Raw genomic sequence first — 20519 nt, 5'->3', positions numbered from 1 at the left:
TATATATATATATATATATATATATATATATATAGTTACATACATATATACACGCACACACATACATACATATATATACACACGTGTGTGTGTGTGTGTGTGTGTGTATGTATATATCTATATGCACACACATACATGTAATGTAATGCAACCTGGTTTAATTGTTGGTTTGGTGTCTTTGCAGGTGAATGTGGTTTATTGCAGCTGTATAAGAATTGATATTAATTCAATGACAAACTGCCGAAAATTGCCAGGATAATTTTTGATGCGAGTTTTGTTCGTGCATTAGGCTAAAAATATTAACAGTATTGACAGAAGAGGAGACAAATATAAGTAGCTACTTAGAGAGATGGAAGGAGAACGAGAGGAAGGTAAAGAGATTATTTTAACTAACAAATAAGTGGTGACTGAGGTTTTTTGCTGAATAAATCAAAATTAAATATATCCGTCATCAGACATACTGTTTGTGTGTTTGTTATCACATCAGCAACCACTTGTCAGAGCTGTGGAGTCAGAACTGTGGAATCAGAGTCAGAAACAATTAAGGGGTAGCTGAAGTCAGAGTTGGAAAAATAGACCACAATCACTTAATTACATAGAGGAGTTAGAGTCAGAGGTGCCAATAGTAAAGGAGTCAGAGATTTTTGTTTTGACTCCAAAGCCCTGGATCTACCTATCCCTGTTACCTCTTCTGTAAATACTGTTAATATTTTTAACTTAATCCACCAACAACACTCATTAACCTGTTATTACTGGATTTGTTATTGAAACAATATCAACTCTGCCCCTGCAGTAATAAACCACATTCAACTGTAAAGACACGACATCAATCACACACACATATATATAACTCAGAAGCTATATACATGTATACAGGCACACACACATCTTCATTTCTGTGTGTGTGTGTGTGTGTGTGTGTGTGTGTACATGAGAGTGTGCTGAAAGTTTCTGGCTTTGGGTAAAAGAAAATACAGGAGAATCAGTTAATTATGATTTTATTCAATATATTCCCCTCTCAATTTCACAGACTTATTGCAGTGATCCTTCAGTTTTTCTAAGCCCTGTAAAAGAACTCAGACGATGGGACCTCCAACCAGGCCTTTTGTAATACCCTTAATGCCAGAAACTCTTCAGTAATCCGTATATATGTGAGTGTGCATGGTCTCATCAATAAGTATCCAGACTCTTGCTATAGTAATGAAACTAAAGCATGGAGAGTGAAGCTGCTTGGCATGAATTGACCAAGAACTCTGCTGTGCATGTGCACTAAGTTTTAACATTCTAGCTCGCTTTCACTGTTTACAGCAATGCTTGGAAGGAACATGTGTAGCATGTGATCATCACACTGACCATGATAAAGACGAGAAGAGAATCTTAATCAAATTTTGCCAAAAGCTTAGCGATATCTGCTCAGAGGCCTATGCAGAATTTTCATACAGTTTTCATCGTTCTTGACACAATCAAGGAGATCTTGTGCAACTGAAACCCAAGTGTCTTTTTTGTCTGCTGAAAGCAGTTTTGACGCAAACTTAGTAGACATGTATCTCATACCCAAATCTTCAGTGATAACAGATTGAACTATAACTAATCTGCACATCCTCTGGTAACTCACAGATAGTGATTCAACGACTACCCTCACAGCTGCACACACATCTGCGATGTTTTACTCAAGCATTCATCAACATTGACATTTTTTTTGTTCATCTTGGAAATGTCTGAACCACTTGTACACTTGTGTGCGGCTCATGCACTCCTTTCCATACACTTTCTGCAACTTTGTCATGGTCAATGCGACGATCACATGCTACACACTTTCCTTCTAAGCACTGCTGTAAACAGTGGAAGTGAGGTAGAATGTTGAAACTTATTGTGCATGCACAGCAGAGTTCAATGTCAATTTGTGCCAGGCAGCTTCGCTGTGTGCTTTAGCCTTGTTACTATGGCAACAGTCTGGATACTAATTGATCAAACCTTATCTATCGCTATATATATATATATATATATATATATATATATATATATATATGATGATGATGATGATGATGATATATATATATAGGCATATATGTGCATATGCATATATAAATATGCACATGTATGTATATAAGATATTATGCAGGCATGTGTGTAGATACAGATGTATGCATAAAATAAAGAATACTGTGAACAAAAACATGAAAACAAGAAAAAAGGAAAAATAATGGAAATGAAACCAGACAATAAGCAAAGAAGATCAATGCCATAACTTGGTGCTCTAAAGAAAAGGATGATGGGTTTGCTAGGTCTATAGACTTTGGCATCAGAGTTTCAGAGTATTTGTCAGAATATACACACATGTATGGACATATAAAAGTATACACCAAATTATTTCAATTTCAGTACCACTGCATAACCCCGTGGGCTGACTAAAGCCTTCTGAGTGGAATTCATAGGTGGAAACTGAAAGAAGCCCACCATATGTAATGTGTGAGGGGTGTGTGTGTGTGTATATATATATATATATATATATATATATATTCTTTTCTTCATTTCAGTCATCTGACTGCAGCCATGCTGGAGCACTGCCTTTAGTTGAACAAATCAACCCCAGAACTTATCCTTTGTAAGCCTAGTACTTATTCTATCGGTCTCTTTTGCCAAACTGCTAAGTTATGGGGATGTAATCACACCAACATCTAATGTCAAGCAATGGTGGGAGGACAAACAGAGAGACAAACATCAAATCCACTCACAAGGCTTTGGTTAACCCGAGGCTATAGTAGAAGACACTTGCCCAAGGTGCCAAGCAGTGGGACTGAACCCAGAACCATGTGGGTGGTAAGCTAGCTACTTACCACACAGCCACTGTGTGTGTGTCATTGTGTTTGTGTTTTCCCCCAACCATTGTAAGACAATTGGCATTGGTGTTTATATCCCTGTAACTTAGCGGTTTGGCAAAAGGGAATGATAGAGTAAGTGCCAGGCTGAAAAAAGAAACCATAGTTACTGGAGTCGATTCATTCAGCTAAAACTTCTTCAAGGCAGTGCCCCAGCATGGCCAGAAGCTAACAACTGAAACCAGTCATTGGTAAGGGATATAAAAGCGTACGCTAAATAATCACATATAACAGCGTGTGCATGTGTGTGTGTGTGAGTGTCTGTGTGTGTGTGTGAGTATCTGTGTGTGTGAGTATCTGTGTGTGTGAGTGTGTGTTTCTGTCTGTCTGTGTGTGTGTGTGTGTGTGTGTGTATGTGTGTCTGTGTTTGTCTGTGTGTGTCTGTGTGTGTCTGTCTGTGACCAGGAACCTGTACAAACTCTAAACCAGTTCCAGAGAAAAGTTTCACTCTAGCAAAGCCATCATTCATTTATTCTTCACTACCAAATTACCACTCTGATCCATTTTGCTTATATTCTTGTGATTCCTTCACATAATTTCCAATATTTTCCACCGATTTTCATATTTTTGTTCCTATTCCTTTATTTCATTAATCTTCTCCCCTTTAACCAAGTTCTGCACATACATTAAGAAACCTCTTGTAGCAAATAACCTTAGCTTTCTCCTTTCCTGGTAAGAAGCTAACCCAGGTTGTTGGTGGTGTTGTTGCTGTTGACGATGATGATGATGATGATGACAATGACGATGATGTTGGTGGTGGTGGTGGTGGTGGCGACGGCAGTGGTGGTGATGAAAATGAGCTGGAGGAGGAGAATCACAATGATGACGATGAGGAGGATGATAGTCGTGGTGACGATGACGATGAAGACAGCACTTGACAATGCTTCACGATGTGATACACAAGATAATTTGATAACGATGCGATATCCATAGGGTACAGGATGTTTCTGGTTGTTACAGTGACATCAGTTCGTTTAAAAACAACAGTATACCCATGATTAAACATTAATTATTTTCATTCAATCAATCTCTTTAATATTCGAACTACATAGGAATAGAATGACATTTTTGTTTTTACTCTTTTAATTTATGCAAGTTTAAATCCGACATTTGAATTAGCCAAATAAACCTGCGCTGGTGCCGCATGATACTGCACCCATGCTGCACAATAATGCACCCCGCCATATGATAATGCACCATGCCCATGCAGCACAATAATGCACCTGCGTCTGTGCTGCACAAGAATGCATCCGCGCTCATGCTGCATGATAATGCACCCGCGCAGCATGATAATGTACTCGCACCACATAATACACTTGTGCCACATATAATGCACTAGCACCACATAATGCACTCGTGTTGGTGCCACATAATGCACTTGTGTTAGTGCCACATAATGCACTCGTGTTGGTGCCACATAATGCACTCATGTTGGTGCCACATAATGCACTTGTGTTGCTAGTGCTAAGTAAAATGCACCCAGTACATTTTGTGGTTGGCATTATGAAGGGCATCTTGAAGCTACAGGCTAATGAATGATTAATTCAAAAGAAAGTGAATATGCATTACATATGACATTTGGTTGACTAATGGTTAAATAAAATTCAAATGATTATTGTTTAATCATCAAACAATCTCTAGTCTTTAAATTAAGTGATGTCACTATAAATTTGCACACATATGATAATGACGAGGTGGATGATGACAATGATTTTAAAATGCAACAGAGAGACGTGTCAGATGTGTGAACTAGAATTTGACTGAGATGGCTGAAGAAATGTGGATCACGGGGTACGGACGAAGACGTGGTGTGGTGAATATTCTCATAGGATAACAAACAAACTTCTTTGGCTGAAGCTCACCCAGAGAAGGAAATAAGTATTTGCTGCTCTGTATGATGATGATGATTGGAGATCAATATTGCAGGAATGACATTGATTGGGAAATGAAAAACTGTATAAATGACAACAGAGAGTTAAATGTTTTACATATTTACGAATAAATAGATGGCTAACGAGATTAATGAATAATGAATAATGACAATCGAAATGACATGTAAGAGATCAATAATGGTGATTGCAGGTTCATGATGATGACAATGTTGGTGATGAACAATGACAAAGATAAACGGCAACAGTAACAACAGCAATAAACATGGAAATAACAGCATAAACAACAACAAAAATACAAATAACAAAAATAGTGATTTTTTTTTTTATAGGACAGCAAAGATAACAATGATGTTTGTGATGATGATCATGATGATGATGAAAAAGAGGAGGATCACAAACGGTGATGAAGGCATGGATGAGGTGACGTTGACATAACGAGGGCGTGACCTCGAGTCATGGAAAACATTTCATTGTACCCACAAATTGCTAATGCAAATGAATCAATGGCAGTAACAACAACAACAACATTTACTACTACTACAGGAACAGATATATATATATATATATATACATATATGGAAAGACAACAACTTCGACAACAAAAACGATATCAACAGCAACAACTTCCATGACAACAAATCGTTGTTGTGGACCAACCCAGAATACATGTTTATACATACCCAGATCAACCATATGGTGCTACATACACACACACACACACACACACACACATATATATGGATGGATGGATGGACATAGAGTAGTTGTTTTGACCAAACATAATTAGACCATGCATTATTTCAGCATAAATCATTATATATATATGTGTGTGTGTGTGATGTATATGTAGAGAGAGAAACTAAGTTTTTAACAAGTTTGCTGAATATCATATATACACACATATTAAATAAATTTACATAGAAAGCTACTTATCTGTCAACATGTGAGTGAGTGTGTGTGTAGTGATACATAGATTAGATTTTAGGCCAAAGATATATATAAAAAGGAAAAGCAACTTACATGCAATGGGGAAGTCTTGGGGTAACATCCTTATATGGTCAATTGGTATGCGGCCAGTATCCCCATCATCGAATTCAACACTCACAGATGACTTATCTGCATGAGGGTTTGGACTTGCTATAAAACAAAATTAAATAGAAGTTTAACGAGACACAGTTTTAATTATAAACAGATTATAGAAGTGACTCCATCTAAGAATATCTGAAGAAGGAATTGTATTCCGAAATATCATCGGACTATGGATAACTAAATTAAAACAGATATATAGCCCATTTTTTGTATTATAGTGCATTGTTTTATCATTCAAAACTTTTTATTCTTTATATGTAACATATTTGTTTGAAAATTTATTTGTTTCTAATTAGTCAGTACATGAAAGAAGTAATGGGTACAGTCCAAAACTGGATGGAGCAAGATGCCTGAAACAAGGAGTGAGGAAAACCACCCAGTACATGAAATGGTTGATGTTAGGAAAGGCATGCAGCCACAGAAACCATGCCAAAGCTGACACTGGAGCTCATAGTGGCCTTGCAGCTCACTGGATCCTGTCAAACTGTCCAATGCATATCAGCATGGTAAACAGATATTCAAAGTTGTTGCTGTTGATGATGGTGGTGTTAAAGGTGATGGTGGTAAAAGTGTTGCAGATTAATATTGTCACAATCCGATGCCAGGACCACCTGACTGGCTCCCATGCCAGTGGCACATACAAAACACCATCTGAAAGTGGCCAATGCTAGTAACCCCTGACTGGCTCCCGTACTGGTGGTACATAAAAAAGCACCCATTACACTCTCCGAGTGGTTGGCGTTATGAAGGGCATCCAGCTGTAGAAACACTGCCAGATCAGATTGTTAGCCTGGTGCAGCCACTGGCTCTCAAGACCTCAATCAAACCGTCCAACCTATGCCAGCATAGAACACGGACATTAAACAATGATGAGAGAAAAGATAGCCAAGTTGCAAGATTTACTGAATATCCCGACTGAAAGATCGGCAGTTCAAATTTAGGCAAAATCAGAGTGTTATATTCTAGGCCAAGGTATTTTAACTATCAATATCTACATCTACCATGCTGTATGTGGGTAGCACACAGTAGTGTGGGTGACAGACGTAGTTGAAAAGTGATACAAGGGTATCAATACTCAGTTCAATTCCTCCCTGCACTAAATTAGTGAACTCTTTAGAGGAATGTTGATATCTCAGGAACAATAATCACTACCAGTGCTTTTTATGTGGCACCATCACCAACAGGGTCACCAAGTACCTTGCAAGACATCCAGCTGTAGAATCCATGCATAATGAGACAGTGGAGCTTGGAGCACAACTCTGGTCTGGCAGCTCATATCGAACCATCCAACCTTTGGAAAATGGAAATTAAATGGTGATGATAATGATATGAGGAAAAAAAGGAAAACAACTTACATTTAGATATAGTGCCTGGGTACAAACAACTATATTGTTGACTCCAGTAGGCACACATTCGGGTACCTTCGGGTAAATATTTGGGTGAGCCTGGTGTAACATCCAGGACCTAATAAAAACAAATAATAATAATCATTAAAAAAAGGAAAGGTAAAAGTGATTGAAAGTGATATAATATATTCATTTCCAATGCAGACACAAAACTGGAAATAAAGGTGGGAGTGGAGAAAACAGTCAATTGTATCGATCCCAGTACATGACTGGTACTTTATTTTACTGACCCGGAAAGGATGTAGGGCAAAGTTAATCGCGGCAGGATTTGAACTCAGAGACTAAAGAGCTGGAAGAAATACCACATGACATTTTACCCAATACTCCAACGATGCTGCCAATAATAGACCACAGCAGGACTCTGGGAGCTACATGAAGAAGCTTGTTGGAGGCATGTAACAAGTACCCACAATACTCGGAGTGGTTGGCATTAGGAAGGGCATCCAGCTGTAGACACCTTGCCAGATTGAGATTGGAGCCTGGTGCAGCCTCCTAGCTCGCCAGTCGCCAGTCAAACCGTCCAACCTATGCCAGCATGGAAAGTGGACGTTAAACGATGATGATGATGAAAATGTTAAATGTCACGAGTTGGCAGAATCATTAGCATGCTGGCATTTTGTCAAGCTTTACGTTCTGGGTTCAAATTCCACCGTGGTCAACTTTGCTTTTCATCCTTTCAGGGTTGATATGAATACCAGTTGTACACTGGGATCAATGTAATCGACTTACTGGCCTTGTGCTAAAATTTGAAACCGATTCGAGGAACAACTGAAGACACAGCACTGGTATATCTAAGGTCATGGGTTTGATTCTGGGCAATGTGTTGTGTCCCTGAGCAAGACCCTTTATATCATGTTGCTCCAGTCCACTCAACTAGCAAAAATGAAATGTACCTGTAATTCAAAGGGCCGGCTTTGTTACATTCTGTATCATACTGAATCTCACTAAGACCTACGTTAAAGGTACATGTGTCTGTGGAATACTCAGCCACTTGCACATTGATTTCACGAACAGGCTGTTCCAGTGATCGAAGCAATTGGGACATTTGTTATCATAACCAAACAGAGTGCCAGTGACCTTAGCAGTACGGCAAAAATAGACTGATAAAATATGGACAAAGCTTGAAATAAGTATCAGAGTCAATTTCTTGAAATACACTTTTAGAGGAAGTGCCCCAGCATGGCCACAATCTTACAGAGTGAAACAAGAATAATAATATACTTACAGCATCTTTAAGTATTTCTTCCTGAGAATAGATATGTGGCCTGTTTCCTCGTTCGTTGTCAATCACCACACCATATCTAACAAAGTAAATACACAAATATATAATTACATGTATTATTATAATAATAGTTAATTACAAGTATACTTTTATTAGTTCCTATTTAATAAATTTAATGTTTCTATTAGTTACTGGTAAGTTTACATTATAGCTTGTAAGGCTAATATATATTAAGAGTATGTAGTGTTTTTATGATTAATTTCTGAATTATGAAATAATGTGTTTCACTCATAATTATTATATTATTCGTTAAATTCAATTGTGTTTTGTTTTGGAGAGAATTGAATATAAAGCTTTCACTTTTTTATATAATAGAAACTATGGAAGACTGGTGGGATTATTATTTGTATGGATTTAGAGATTGATTGCTATTTAGTTATTGTATGTTTACTATTAAAACCGATACAGATGTACATAGATTTATGTGCTTCTTGTTGAAGTTTAATTTTAAAGTTAGTGTTTGATTCTTCCTCTATTTAGATTGAATACTGTTGTACATAGGGTAAATGTATTTGAAAGTTGTTTGTGTGTTTTTTTCCCAAATAGCACTTTTTTTAGTGTTGTTGACACTGTTGGATTGAATGGTACTGCCTGGGTGTCAAAACCATAGTGATATCTGTGGGGTAGCTGATGATGGAGACATGTTGGATTGTTGGTACGGCTGTTTTAGTATATGTGGAATAGAGCTATAACACATCCTTTTGATATACAACTTTGTAGATATGTTCATACACACACAGACATAATAATGTCAAAATGCCCATGAGCATTACTGGGACTCAGATGAGTGAGTCAAGGTTATATTTATGTAACTTTTATAGTCCTGAAGGAGATAGTTATCAACAAGGGAGATAATAATTTCTTCATAAAATTTGGTGGGATTAAAACTTTGAATTTCTAATTAGCTAATAAATCTTCAATTAATCTCATTGATTACCAGAGAACAACAGATAATTAAGAGAACGTATTCATTGGGACGATACAAACATCTAGCCTTTAATAGCAGGTAACATTAGTTGCATGAGCTCTGCATATAAAACCAACACTGACAAAGACTGTCCTCATAGCACTCCAGTTGAGTGCAACAGCAACAGAAATTCAGTTACCAATTCTCCATGCTTTCAATTTCGTTGCTATTATGCTAAACAGTCGTATATCCAAATTTGGCCAAATTCATTTTGTTGCAATAGCTGGTTCTTTTGGTCAAACTATCGCACCTCCAACTGCTTCAAATGCCAAGATATCAAAAATTGTCAAAGTGTAATACAATAACCCTAACCCTATGGAATGGTGAAACCATTTTTCCAACCACTTTACAGAGTATACTGGGTGCTTTTCTATGTGGCACCAGTAAGGGCGCTTTTTATGTGCTGCTGCTAATGTGATTGTATATTTTTAGAATGACATGATAAGATAGGTATGAAAGTCCAGATCTGACTGGTTTAAACAACACAGATTGAATTTTTACGCCAGATATGGCCAGTTTAAAAACGTTAAAGGGTTATTGTTAGCTTATATTAAATTTCACAGACTCCTAATATATTAATGGAGTTTTATTCTTCTACTTTATTTTTGCACAGAATATTAATGGTGTAAAAGAAGTGACACCTCAGTTGGTAACAGTAATGTAATTAAGTAATTTTTCAGTGACTGGAACTGAGATGTCAGTGAAAGATTAATAAACAAACAAGTAAAAGTTATAAAAATCTCAATTGTACATACACATCAGGAGGTCTGATAGCTTTTACTTCTCCTTCATAAAACAGTCCATCTCTGAACAAGAGGACACGTAAGCCATCCTTCAAGTCTTCTTTCTCGATAGTACAGCATCGTGGTTCTGTAAAACAGTAGAAATGCATATTTATTTTATTTCATTTTGTACAGAAACAAACCAAATAAGCTTGTACATATACACTATCACTACATTAAACATCTATGTTCCTGGCATGGGTTGGGCAGTTAGACAGGATACAACAGGTCTGAAGACTGCTTCGTGCTCCAGGGTTTACTTTGGCCTGGTTTCTAGAGCTTGATGTCTTTTCTAATCATCACCATCATCATCATCGTCGTTTAACGTCCGCTTTCCATGCTAGCATGGGTTGGACGATTTGACTGAGGACTGGTGGACCAGGAGGTGACACCAGGCTCCAATCTGATTTGCCAGTTTCTACAGCTGGATGCCCTTCCTAACGCCAACAACACAGAGTGTAGTGGGTGCTTTTACGTGCCACCGGCACGAGGGCCAGTCAGGCGGCACTGGCAACGGCCACGCTTGAAATGGTGTATTTTACATGCCACCTGCACAGGAGCCATGCCAACCACTTTACAGCACATACACACACACACACACATACAATTTACATGAAAGCGCGCGCGAGAGAGAGAGAGAGAGAGAGAGAGAGAGAGAGAGAGAGAGAGAGAGAGAGAGAGAGAGAGAGAGAGAGAGAGAGAGAGAGAGAGAGAGAGAAAGAGATAGGGAGGCATCAGGCTCCAATTGTCTGTTTTGGCACGGATTCTATGGCTGGTTGCCCTGCCTAGGTACTTTTTACATGTTATCAGCCACCTGACATTAATTCAAGGAGCAGCTCATTCATTCATCTGTATCAGTGTGTGTGTGTGTTTGCATGTGTACAAATGTATGTACATACAAATATGGACAAATATTTGGCTGTTTGGCATGTTTAAAGATAAAACCAGTTATTTTTGGACATGTATCCTATTTAACACTGTGCATCAATATACCAAATATTTAATCAAACATACCAGGGGTCGCTGTTCTTTCTCTGAGAGCACTAAGAGGTATGTTGTCTCCATCACTACTACTGAAATCGCTAGCCTCTCCTTCATTTTCACTCGACTCTTGTCGGAAAGATGGCAAACGTAGTTTAGAGTTTTCAAAAGCTGAGAACTGAAAAACAAATAAAATGTAATTAATTAATTAATTAACTAACTAACTAGAACATCACAACTTCCTTTATTAGATTTCTAAGAAATATTTCTTCAATAATTTTTCAAGAATAATTTTTAGTATTGTTTTAAAAGTAAATGATTCCAGTCTGTATTCAAAGAATCATGCACTCCACATTTTCAAAGAACTTTTTCTGCATTCTTTTATTTCACCTTCTTAAAACAATAGTAACCATTTCCTAATCTCTGTGAGGTAAGAACATCACCTGAAGTGATAAAATGAAGGCAAAGTTGATTTTGGTGGGATTTGATCTCAGAAAATTAAGGGCTGGAACAGATACCATAAAGTATTTTGTCCAATGCTGTAACATTGCTGCCAGCTCCACTACTCTACTACTACTACTAATGATAATTATAATCATCATCATTTAACGTCCGTTGTCCATGCTGGCATGAGTTGGATGGTTTGACCAGGGCTGGTAAGCTGAAAGGCTGCACTACTATATGCACAAGGCCCAAAATTTTGTGAGGTGTGGCTAATTGATTACAACAACCCCAATGTTCAACTGGTCCTTATTTTATTGACCCTGAAAGGATGTAAGGCAAAGTCAACCTCCACAGAATTTGAACTCGGAATGTAAAAAGAAAGACTAATGTTGCTAAGCATTGCTTCCAGCATGCTAACAATTCTGCCAGCTCGCCGTCTTAATAATAATAATTATAATAATAATAATAATAATCCTTTCTACTAAAGGCACAAGACCTGAAATTTGTGGGGAGGGGACAAGTTGATTACATTGGCCCCCAGAGTTTCACTGCTGCTTAATTTATCAACCCCGAAGGAGGAACAGCAAAGTCAAACTCGGTGAAATTTGAACTCAGAACATAGCGTTTCACCCAGCGTGCTAATGATTCTGCCATCTTGCCACCATAATAATAATGATAATAATAATAGGCTCAAATTTAGCCACAAGGGCAGCAGTTTTGGGGGAGGGGATGGGTCGACTACATCGATCCCAGGAATAATAATAATAATAATAATAATAATCATCACCCTTTCTACCCAGGGTTTCACTGGTGCTTAATTTATCGACCCCGAAAGGATAAAAGGCAGAGTCGACCTCAGCAGAATTTGAACTCGGAACATAACGATGGGCGAAATACCACTAAGCATTTCATCCAGCATGCTAACAATTCTGCCAGCTCACCACATTAATGATAATAATAATTCTTAATGCAACCTATAAAGTCTACACCAGATATACCAGGATATCAGTGGAGGCGCAATGGTCCAGTGATTAGGGCAGCGGACTCGCGGCCATAGGATCGTGGTTTCGATTCCCAGACCGGGCGTTGTGAGTGTTTATTGAACGAAAACACCTAAAAGCTCCACGAGGCTCTGGCAAGGGATGGTGGCGAACCCTGCTGTACTCTTCCACCACAACTTTCTCTCACTCTTACTTCCTGTTTCTGTTGTACCTGTAATTCAAAGGGTCAGCCTTGTCACACTGTGTCACGCTGAATATCCCCGAGAACTATGTTAAGGGTACACGTATCTGTGGTGTGCTCAGCCACTTGCACGTTAACTTCACGAGCAGGCTCTTCCGTTGATCGGATCAACTGGAACCCCCGACGTCGTAAGCGACGGAGTGCCAACAACCAGGATATCTGTAAATATTCAGCCTTCTCCTCTATATTTGTCTATAAATGATACAATACCATAGCTGTCTAGGTGTGCTCCAACCTGTTAAGAGGAACTTCATTAAAAGAGACAATAGATTTTGGAACAATTTTGGGATATGTAGCATTTCTACTCAACAGGATAAGGATTTCTTAGAATGACGGTTGCAGAAGTATTTATAGAAAACTGAAATAACTTCAAAGCAACTCATATGACTCTAGGATGTGATCATCATAGAATGTTTTGGTAACCTCTGAGGTCAGATACCTATCTTCTAAATGTGGTCTAAGTGTAGTCTCTACAGGTAACGGTAAGTTAGCTGTTGGCATCAACTAAGAACATCTCTGATACATATTGGTTCACTTCCTATTCTCGTAATTCTACAACCAACTGGAGGCCAAAGTTTCAGTGACATGCCTCGAAGGACAAGAACTGGTATCATCATGGGACCAAAGAACTGGCCAAAATGTGGCTTCAGACGGTGCAACACAATGGCCTCTACTTTGAACGATAGGCTGCTTTTGTTGTAAGTTAATGAATAAATCAAATAAGTTACCAAAATATTGCAAAACTTTTGACTCAACACAATAGAAATGATCCTACTGAGTTTCACATACTGTAAACCAGAGTAAAATTATATTTCGTGATAACCACAGTGTCTAGAAGCCATTCTGCTTCTTAATTTTGGTGTAGATGTAATAACAAATATATATACATAATACAACAAAATATATATATATATATATATATATATATAGACATGCACATTCATAGAATAAGAATTGACAACATCAATAAGAAGCAAAACTAGAGCCATTCACAGAAGAATACAATAAAAACATTAACAGAAAATAAAAGGTTTATTACCATTTTTATCATGGTGAAATGAGATTAATATCAACTAAATCATGGATTAGTTAAGTAATTAATTTAATATTAACTAAGACAGTGATTAGTTAGGAAATGGAAATGAAGAATAATTAGGGTTTCATTCGAAGCTTGTTTGAATATCATTCAGATTATAGATTAGCCATAACAATAATACTGATTAGTTAGGAGATATTACAAAGGTTCTGGATGTTAACATAATTAGACTGCAGAGTTAATATAGATCTTGAAAGGGCAACAGGAACTCGTGGTTGAATGCTGTTCTTTAAAGGCTCTGTAGCGAAGACAGGCATGGCAGAATCATCAGCAGTCTCTTCTTTGCTATTAATGGTCACCATAATAATAGTTAGAATTATTTCTTTTAACCGAAACATATTCTCACCCACCCACATCCCCACCTATGCTATATAATGAAAGGATTATAGTTCGTATAATTGACTCGAGTCTTATGTGTGCTACAAAGGTTTTGTCAAACATCTTGAGGATTAATCATTAATCAAGTTAAACTTGGCAGGATTTGAAGAAAGACTGAAGACAAATCAAATAAACTAGAGCAAAAGCAATTTGTCCAGTAGTTTGTTGCTTTTACTGAATAATAATAATGATAATAATAATAACAACAACCAAGTTTGAGAAATACATTGGAGAAATTGGAAATTACACGAGAGCAGAGCATACCCCAAAAAACTGCTCTATTGGGGACAGCTAGGATTTTGAGATTGGTACTTGGGTGTTGAATATCTTCCATGATACTTAACACCTAATTATCAAGTCTTATAATTCGTGGGAAGAGATCCTGCGAGACTGTTGACAACAGGATGCTGTCTGCTTTCATGGAATTAACCAGAGCAAATAAGATCGTGAGCTCTGAGAAGTAAAATATGATGATAATAATAATAATAATAATAATAATAACTCTTTCTACTTAAGCCACAAAACTTAAAATTTTAGGGGAGGAGTATCGTTGATGATATCGACCCCAGAGTTCAAAAAGTACTTATTTTATTGACTTTGGCTGGATCAAAGGCAAACTTAACCATGGCAGATTGTGAAGTCAGGGTGTAAAAAGCCAGAGAAATGCCACTTAATTTTTTTCCCATTATGCTTGTGATTTTGACATCTTTTCAACTTCATGATAATAAATCTAAATTTTACCACAAAGTCCACAATTTTGAGAGGAGGGGGCAACTAAATTACATCAACCCCACTGCTGGACTGATACTTTATTTTATTGGCCCCCATAAGGAAGAAAGACAATGTCGAGCTTAATCAGAATTTGAACTCGGTATATAAAGCACCAGAAGGAAGGTTGTCGAGCATTTTGTCTGAGATGCTAATGATTCTGCCAGCAAGGAAGCTAATTAAAGAAATCAACTAAAGCAGGAGTGAAATATTTGCAATCATCGTCTGGGAAGTAATTAATAGTTTAATTAGTAAAGTAGGCTGATTGGCTAAGGCAGGAAGGAGCACAGAAAGATGAGGGAGCATTTTAGTGAATGAGATGCAAGTAAGGGGTAGATTTGAGAGAGAGGGAGAGATAGAGAGACAGAGAGAGAGGGGAAGGAAGAGAGAGAGAGAAAGAAAGAGAGAGAGAGAGAGAGAGAGAGAGAGAGAGAGAAATAGAGAGAGAGAGAGAAAGAGAGAGAGAGAAAGAGAGAAAGAGAAAGAGAGAAAGAGAAAGAGAGAAAGAGAGAAAGAGAGAAAGAGAAAGAGAGAGAGATTAAAGCAGTACTTACTGCCGAGGCTGAACGACAAGTGTGGTACGAAATGGATGTTGCTGTAGAATTGGAAGCTGACGAAGAAATAGCTACCGTTTTGGTAGAACTTGAAGAAGACGATGTTGCAGTTGAGCTGCTGTGGTTGTTGTTGTTGCTGCTGTTGTTCTTGGTGTTAGAGGTGGTAACACTCATAGTGGTGATAGTGCTGCTGTTGACAGACATGCTGTTGGCACCAGCTGTTGTCACGTTGCACTCCATTGCAGCTGGTACGTTTTTACGAGCAGCTTTGTTGTATTTCTCTTTCACTTTTTCCGAAAGTTTACGCACGCTCTTCACCTTTGGTTGGCCTGAGCCCTGTGCACTGGTGACATTAGGGACTGAACTCAAACTGCCAGCATTGCTAGCTGTTCTACTGGTGCCGGTGCCAATGCTAGCAGCAACAGTAACAGAGGTACCAGGTGTGCTGGCATTATTCTTACCAGCAGCACCACTCGATCGATTGTTCCGAGTGCTCGACTTGCCCAAATTGACATTATTTGCACTTGAGCTGCTGCTGCTGGTGGACAAGGAATTTTGCATGGAAGTACAGTTCTGTGCAGAACCCCGGATGTTATTGGGCGACGGCTGTGGGCTGGAGTCATTCAAAAAGATGCGCTCACTGCGACGGCGACTGCACCAGTCTTCTTCTATGTAAAATGGCTTTAAACGCACATCGTTTTTAAACTGCAAAAATAGCAGTTGTATAAAGAAGGGGTACACAAGCACACTGCATATTTAATGTCATACATTTTGTAAATGGAATACTTATGTCTAAACAACTCTAAGCTTTCATTGAGATCTTTGTAAACTACTCACATGGATTGTTCTAGAAACAAATTTGATCATTAAAAGTTCACTTTCAGCATTTGATTATTTTCTTATCAATATTATTTTTATCCATTTCAAACTAGATTACATACATGATAGGTCTATGTGCGTGTGTGTCTTGTGTGTGAGTGTGTGTGAGTGTGTGTGTCTTGTGTGTGAGAGAGAGTAAGAGATTGATGCTGTCTAGCTCCTGATCTGGTCAACCATGAAAGAGCAAGCAAACTTATAAATATATATTCTACCTGTGAACATTCTCTTTGTGTACTAGGAAAATTAGATAATCCTTCCTTTTCAAGACAGTAAACTGTAATTTGAAGATGACTTGGTTTCTATTTCTAGCAAGCCATGTAACTACATGAAAGCTCTCTCAATAATTCATCACTGGGTGTCTATTTTAATACGCCATTTTGATATCAAATTTGTGCTGCCATGCAAGTTGACCATTATTATTTTTATTTCCAGACCATTGCTATTAAAATTCTCAAGACTTCATGTTCAACATTAGGGTGTCTAGTACCATAACTAACATAACAAGTGGTGTCTTAAACTGATTTTTACGACCGTTATTCTACTTGTGTTCAAGACAATCAACATATAAAACAGAAACACAAATACAATTCATAGATTAGAGTGCTGTTATTGAGATTATCATAAAAGATAGGTGCAGGTTTGGATGTACCGTTAAGAAGCACATCTTCTATAACCCCGAGCTAACCAATATCTTGTGAGTGAATTTGGTTCATGGAAACTGTGTGGAAGCCTCTCATCTATGTATGTATGTGTGTGTGTGTGTGTATATATATATATCATTGCTATTATGCAAAAGTGTCGTATGTCCAAAATGTTGCTTTTTTCAGAAAATGAAAAAATATTTTCATCATTCCATAGCTAAACCGCTTTGACAATTTTTGATATCTTAGGATCTGAAGCAGCTTGAGATACGATAGTTTGACCAAAAGAACCGGCTATTGCGAGCAAAAATAAATATTGGAAAAAAAAACACATTTGGCCAAATTTGAACATACGATAGTTTAATATGATAGCAACGAGATATATATATATATATATATATATATATATATATGTATGTAAGAAATTATGTCATGAACATCATTGGCTTACAGTTGTTTCTGCTATAAGATGTAGCACAGTCATAGTTGAATGCTTGCACTTCATGTGTGAAGCACATATGAAGCTATAGGGTGATACTCAAGAATTCAATCATGAATGCATTGCATCTTATAGCAGAAACAGTTGTAAGCCAATGGAGTACATGACAATTTCCTCCTCCTCCTTTATCATTTTAATTTCTTTTTTATTGCCCTGTACTTGGCTGATGCTTCATCCCAATGTGTACATTAAGTTCTAATACCAGGTTATTAATATCGCTATGCCCAAGTGAAATAAAATATCTATATATGTATACATCATTGTGTTTGCCCCACTCCCATCCCAAATACTTGTAAAGCAGCTTTGGTTTGTTTATGTCCTCATAATGGGGTGGATTGACAAAAAAAAACTAACAGAATACCCAATTTCAAAAAATAAGCACATAGTGTTGGGGTGGCTATTTGTTTGACTAAACTGGTTGAAGCCATGTTACAGCATGGCCGCAGTTCAAAAACTGAAATAAGTAAACAAAAATAAAGCTTATTCCCACTCATTTGATGCAGACCTGTTGGGGCAAAGGAAAGCAAAATCGTGATGGCACCTGTGCCCAGCGTCGCCTTCCTGACACTTGTACTGGTGGCACGTGTAAAGACATTCGAGCGAGATCGTTGCCAGTGCACATAAAATACACCATTTTGAGCGTGGCCGTTGCCAGTACCACCTGACTGGCCTTCGTGCTGGTGGCATGTAAAAGCACCCACTACACTCTCGGAGTGGTTGGCGTTAGGAAAGGCATCCAGCTGTAGAAACTCTGCCAAATCAGATTGGAGCCTGGTGTAGCCATCTGGTTCACCAGTCCTTAGTCAAATCGTCCAACCCATGCTAGCATGGAAAGCGGATGTTAAACAATGATGATGATGATTATCAGAAATGTACATATGATAATTTCTTCATTAACCACAAGAGATGGAACAACACCTGCAATGATATTATCATCATCATCATCATCTAATGCCATTCCTAACAGAGACAAAATTCCAACACAGGAATGGTTGCATTTAAATGAGTATCAAACCTTTCTAAGGAAACAAAATGGGGCTTCACTGATGAAAATAAGATTTAGCCATGCATGGTACCAATCTGCTCTGTCAAACTCTTTTGATACCAAACTACTTGAGACTGCCCCTAGTTCTAAGATATAAACTCCCTATTTTAAAGTAATCTAAATTAAACCCTACCATTAACATTCATGGTGATTTATGTTTCAAACATCGGCTTAATAATGACAAAATATTTCACTAAATTCTTCATAATTTTCAGAATTAAATGAAACAAAAGACAATGTATTTCCACAGAAATATGGTAACAAAAGGGTTAAAGTGATCTAAATTAAAATCTTCCATCAAAATTCCATGTTAATTCAGGTTCCACACACCAGCTCAATAATGACAAAATATTTTACTAAATTTTTCATTATCTTAGAAATTAGTTGAAACAAAGGCAGCGTACTTCAACAGAAATAAAAAGGTTAAATAGGTAACAAAAATGATTTCAAAATAATTGAACAAATTTCAGTTTTAAATTATTGTGTGGGGAAGCAAAGGTGGAATGTCTAATGGTATTACTTTTTATTCTTGTGTACCATTATCATCCATGAAAGTAGATTACAAAAACACTGGGAGACTCGTTAAATGTAGTTAGTAATAAATGTTATGTGAAACAGGAAACCGAAGTGTACTCCTGTCTAAAACTGCTTAGTAATAAATAAATTAAAATCTATGTAGGTTGTCCATTTATTCAGCTAGACAAATGCACGCATACACACACAAGAACATATTTAATAGTCAAACCTCAACTTATATCTTAAATTTTTTTTATTTATATTGGTTAAAAGCAAGTTAAACCTAAAAGCTTTTGTGATATCAGAAACAGAAAACCATTGCCAGTACACAGGCACACAGAACACAATACACAAACATATACATATAAAAATACATACAGATCACAAACTCATTTACTCACAAAGAACACTTTATCAAAGAGAAAAGATCTATGGCTGGATGCTCTTCCAGTCACCAAACCTCACCAGTCTCCAAGCAAGGTAAAATCTATTTCAGACATGTATTCTTGGCAAGTTGCATAAAAGCAGCACTGCTTATATGAAGACAATGCTTGCTCACAACAAGTATGTGATGACAAGACATGGAGTGCACATGCACACTACACATATCTTCATCATTGTTTTACATCTGTTTTCTGTGCTGGCATGGGTTATCTTGGTTCAAGCAATTGGTGATTGGCAGACACTGCTCTTATAGGCTCATATGGGTCATTTGGCTTCATGGCTTGGTCTCTATGGCTGGATGTCTTTTCTAATACCAACCATTCTACAAAGTGTACTGGGTGCATTTTGTAATGGCTCCAGCACTAAACAGGTTGTCTGCCTCACCTGTGACCAATCATTTTGCCCAAACATTCAGTAATCTCTGATATATTAAAGACATGATGCAAAATTGGTTATAATGGAAATTGACGAAACAATCGTAAACTAAGCATTAAACAGAGTTTGCTAACTCCATTCTTTGATGTTTTTTTCTTTATTATATATACTCAATGGATACTTTTTTTTTTTTAATTTTCAGATTATTGGGGCTGTGGTGTCTCAAGAGACTTTTCCACCTTTCAAATTTCAGATCTGTGGGAGTGTTCCAGGAGTTAAATATCTGGAATATATATCCCAAATCACTTACTAATATATATATATATCTATCTATATATATATATATATATATATATATAT

General features: G+C 37.3%; 1 protein-coding gene across 1 annotated transcript in view; it reads right to left on the bottom strand.

Moving 5' to 3' along the window:
• The window catches only part of LOC106868024 (probable serine/threonine-protein kinase DDB_G0267686), a 47837-nt gene that overhangs the window by 2781 nt on the left and 24537 nt on the right, over window positions 1-20519 (bottom strand). Inside the window, exons 14-19 of the mRNA XM_014913121.2 lie at window positions 15761-16465; window positions 11312-11456; window positions 10271-10385; window positions 8492-8567; window positions 7216-7324; window positions 5792-5908 (exon numbers count right to left, since the gene is read on the bottom strand). Coding sequence (XP_014768607.2) covers window positions 5792-5908; window positions 7216-7324; window positions 8492-8567; window positions 10271-10385; window positions 11312-11456; window positions 15761-16465 — 1267 coding nt within the window. The remainder of the gene's footprint in view (window positions 1-5791; window positions 5909-7215; window positions 7325-8491; window positions 8568-10270; window positions 10386-11311; window positions 11457-15760; window positions 16466-20519) is intronic.

The sequence above is a fragment of the Octopus bimaculoides genome, chromosome 3 (assembly GCF_001194135.2).
Source record: "Octopus bimaculoides isolate UCB-OBI-ISO-001 chromosome 3, ASM119413v2, whole genome shotgun sequence".
Lineage (NCBI taxonomy): Eukaryota > Metazoa > Mollusca > Cephalopoda > Octopoda > Octopodidae > Octopus > Octopus bimaculoides.
This window is presented reverse-complemented; position numbering and strand designations above follow the sequence as displayed.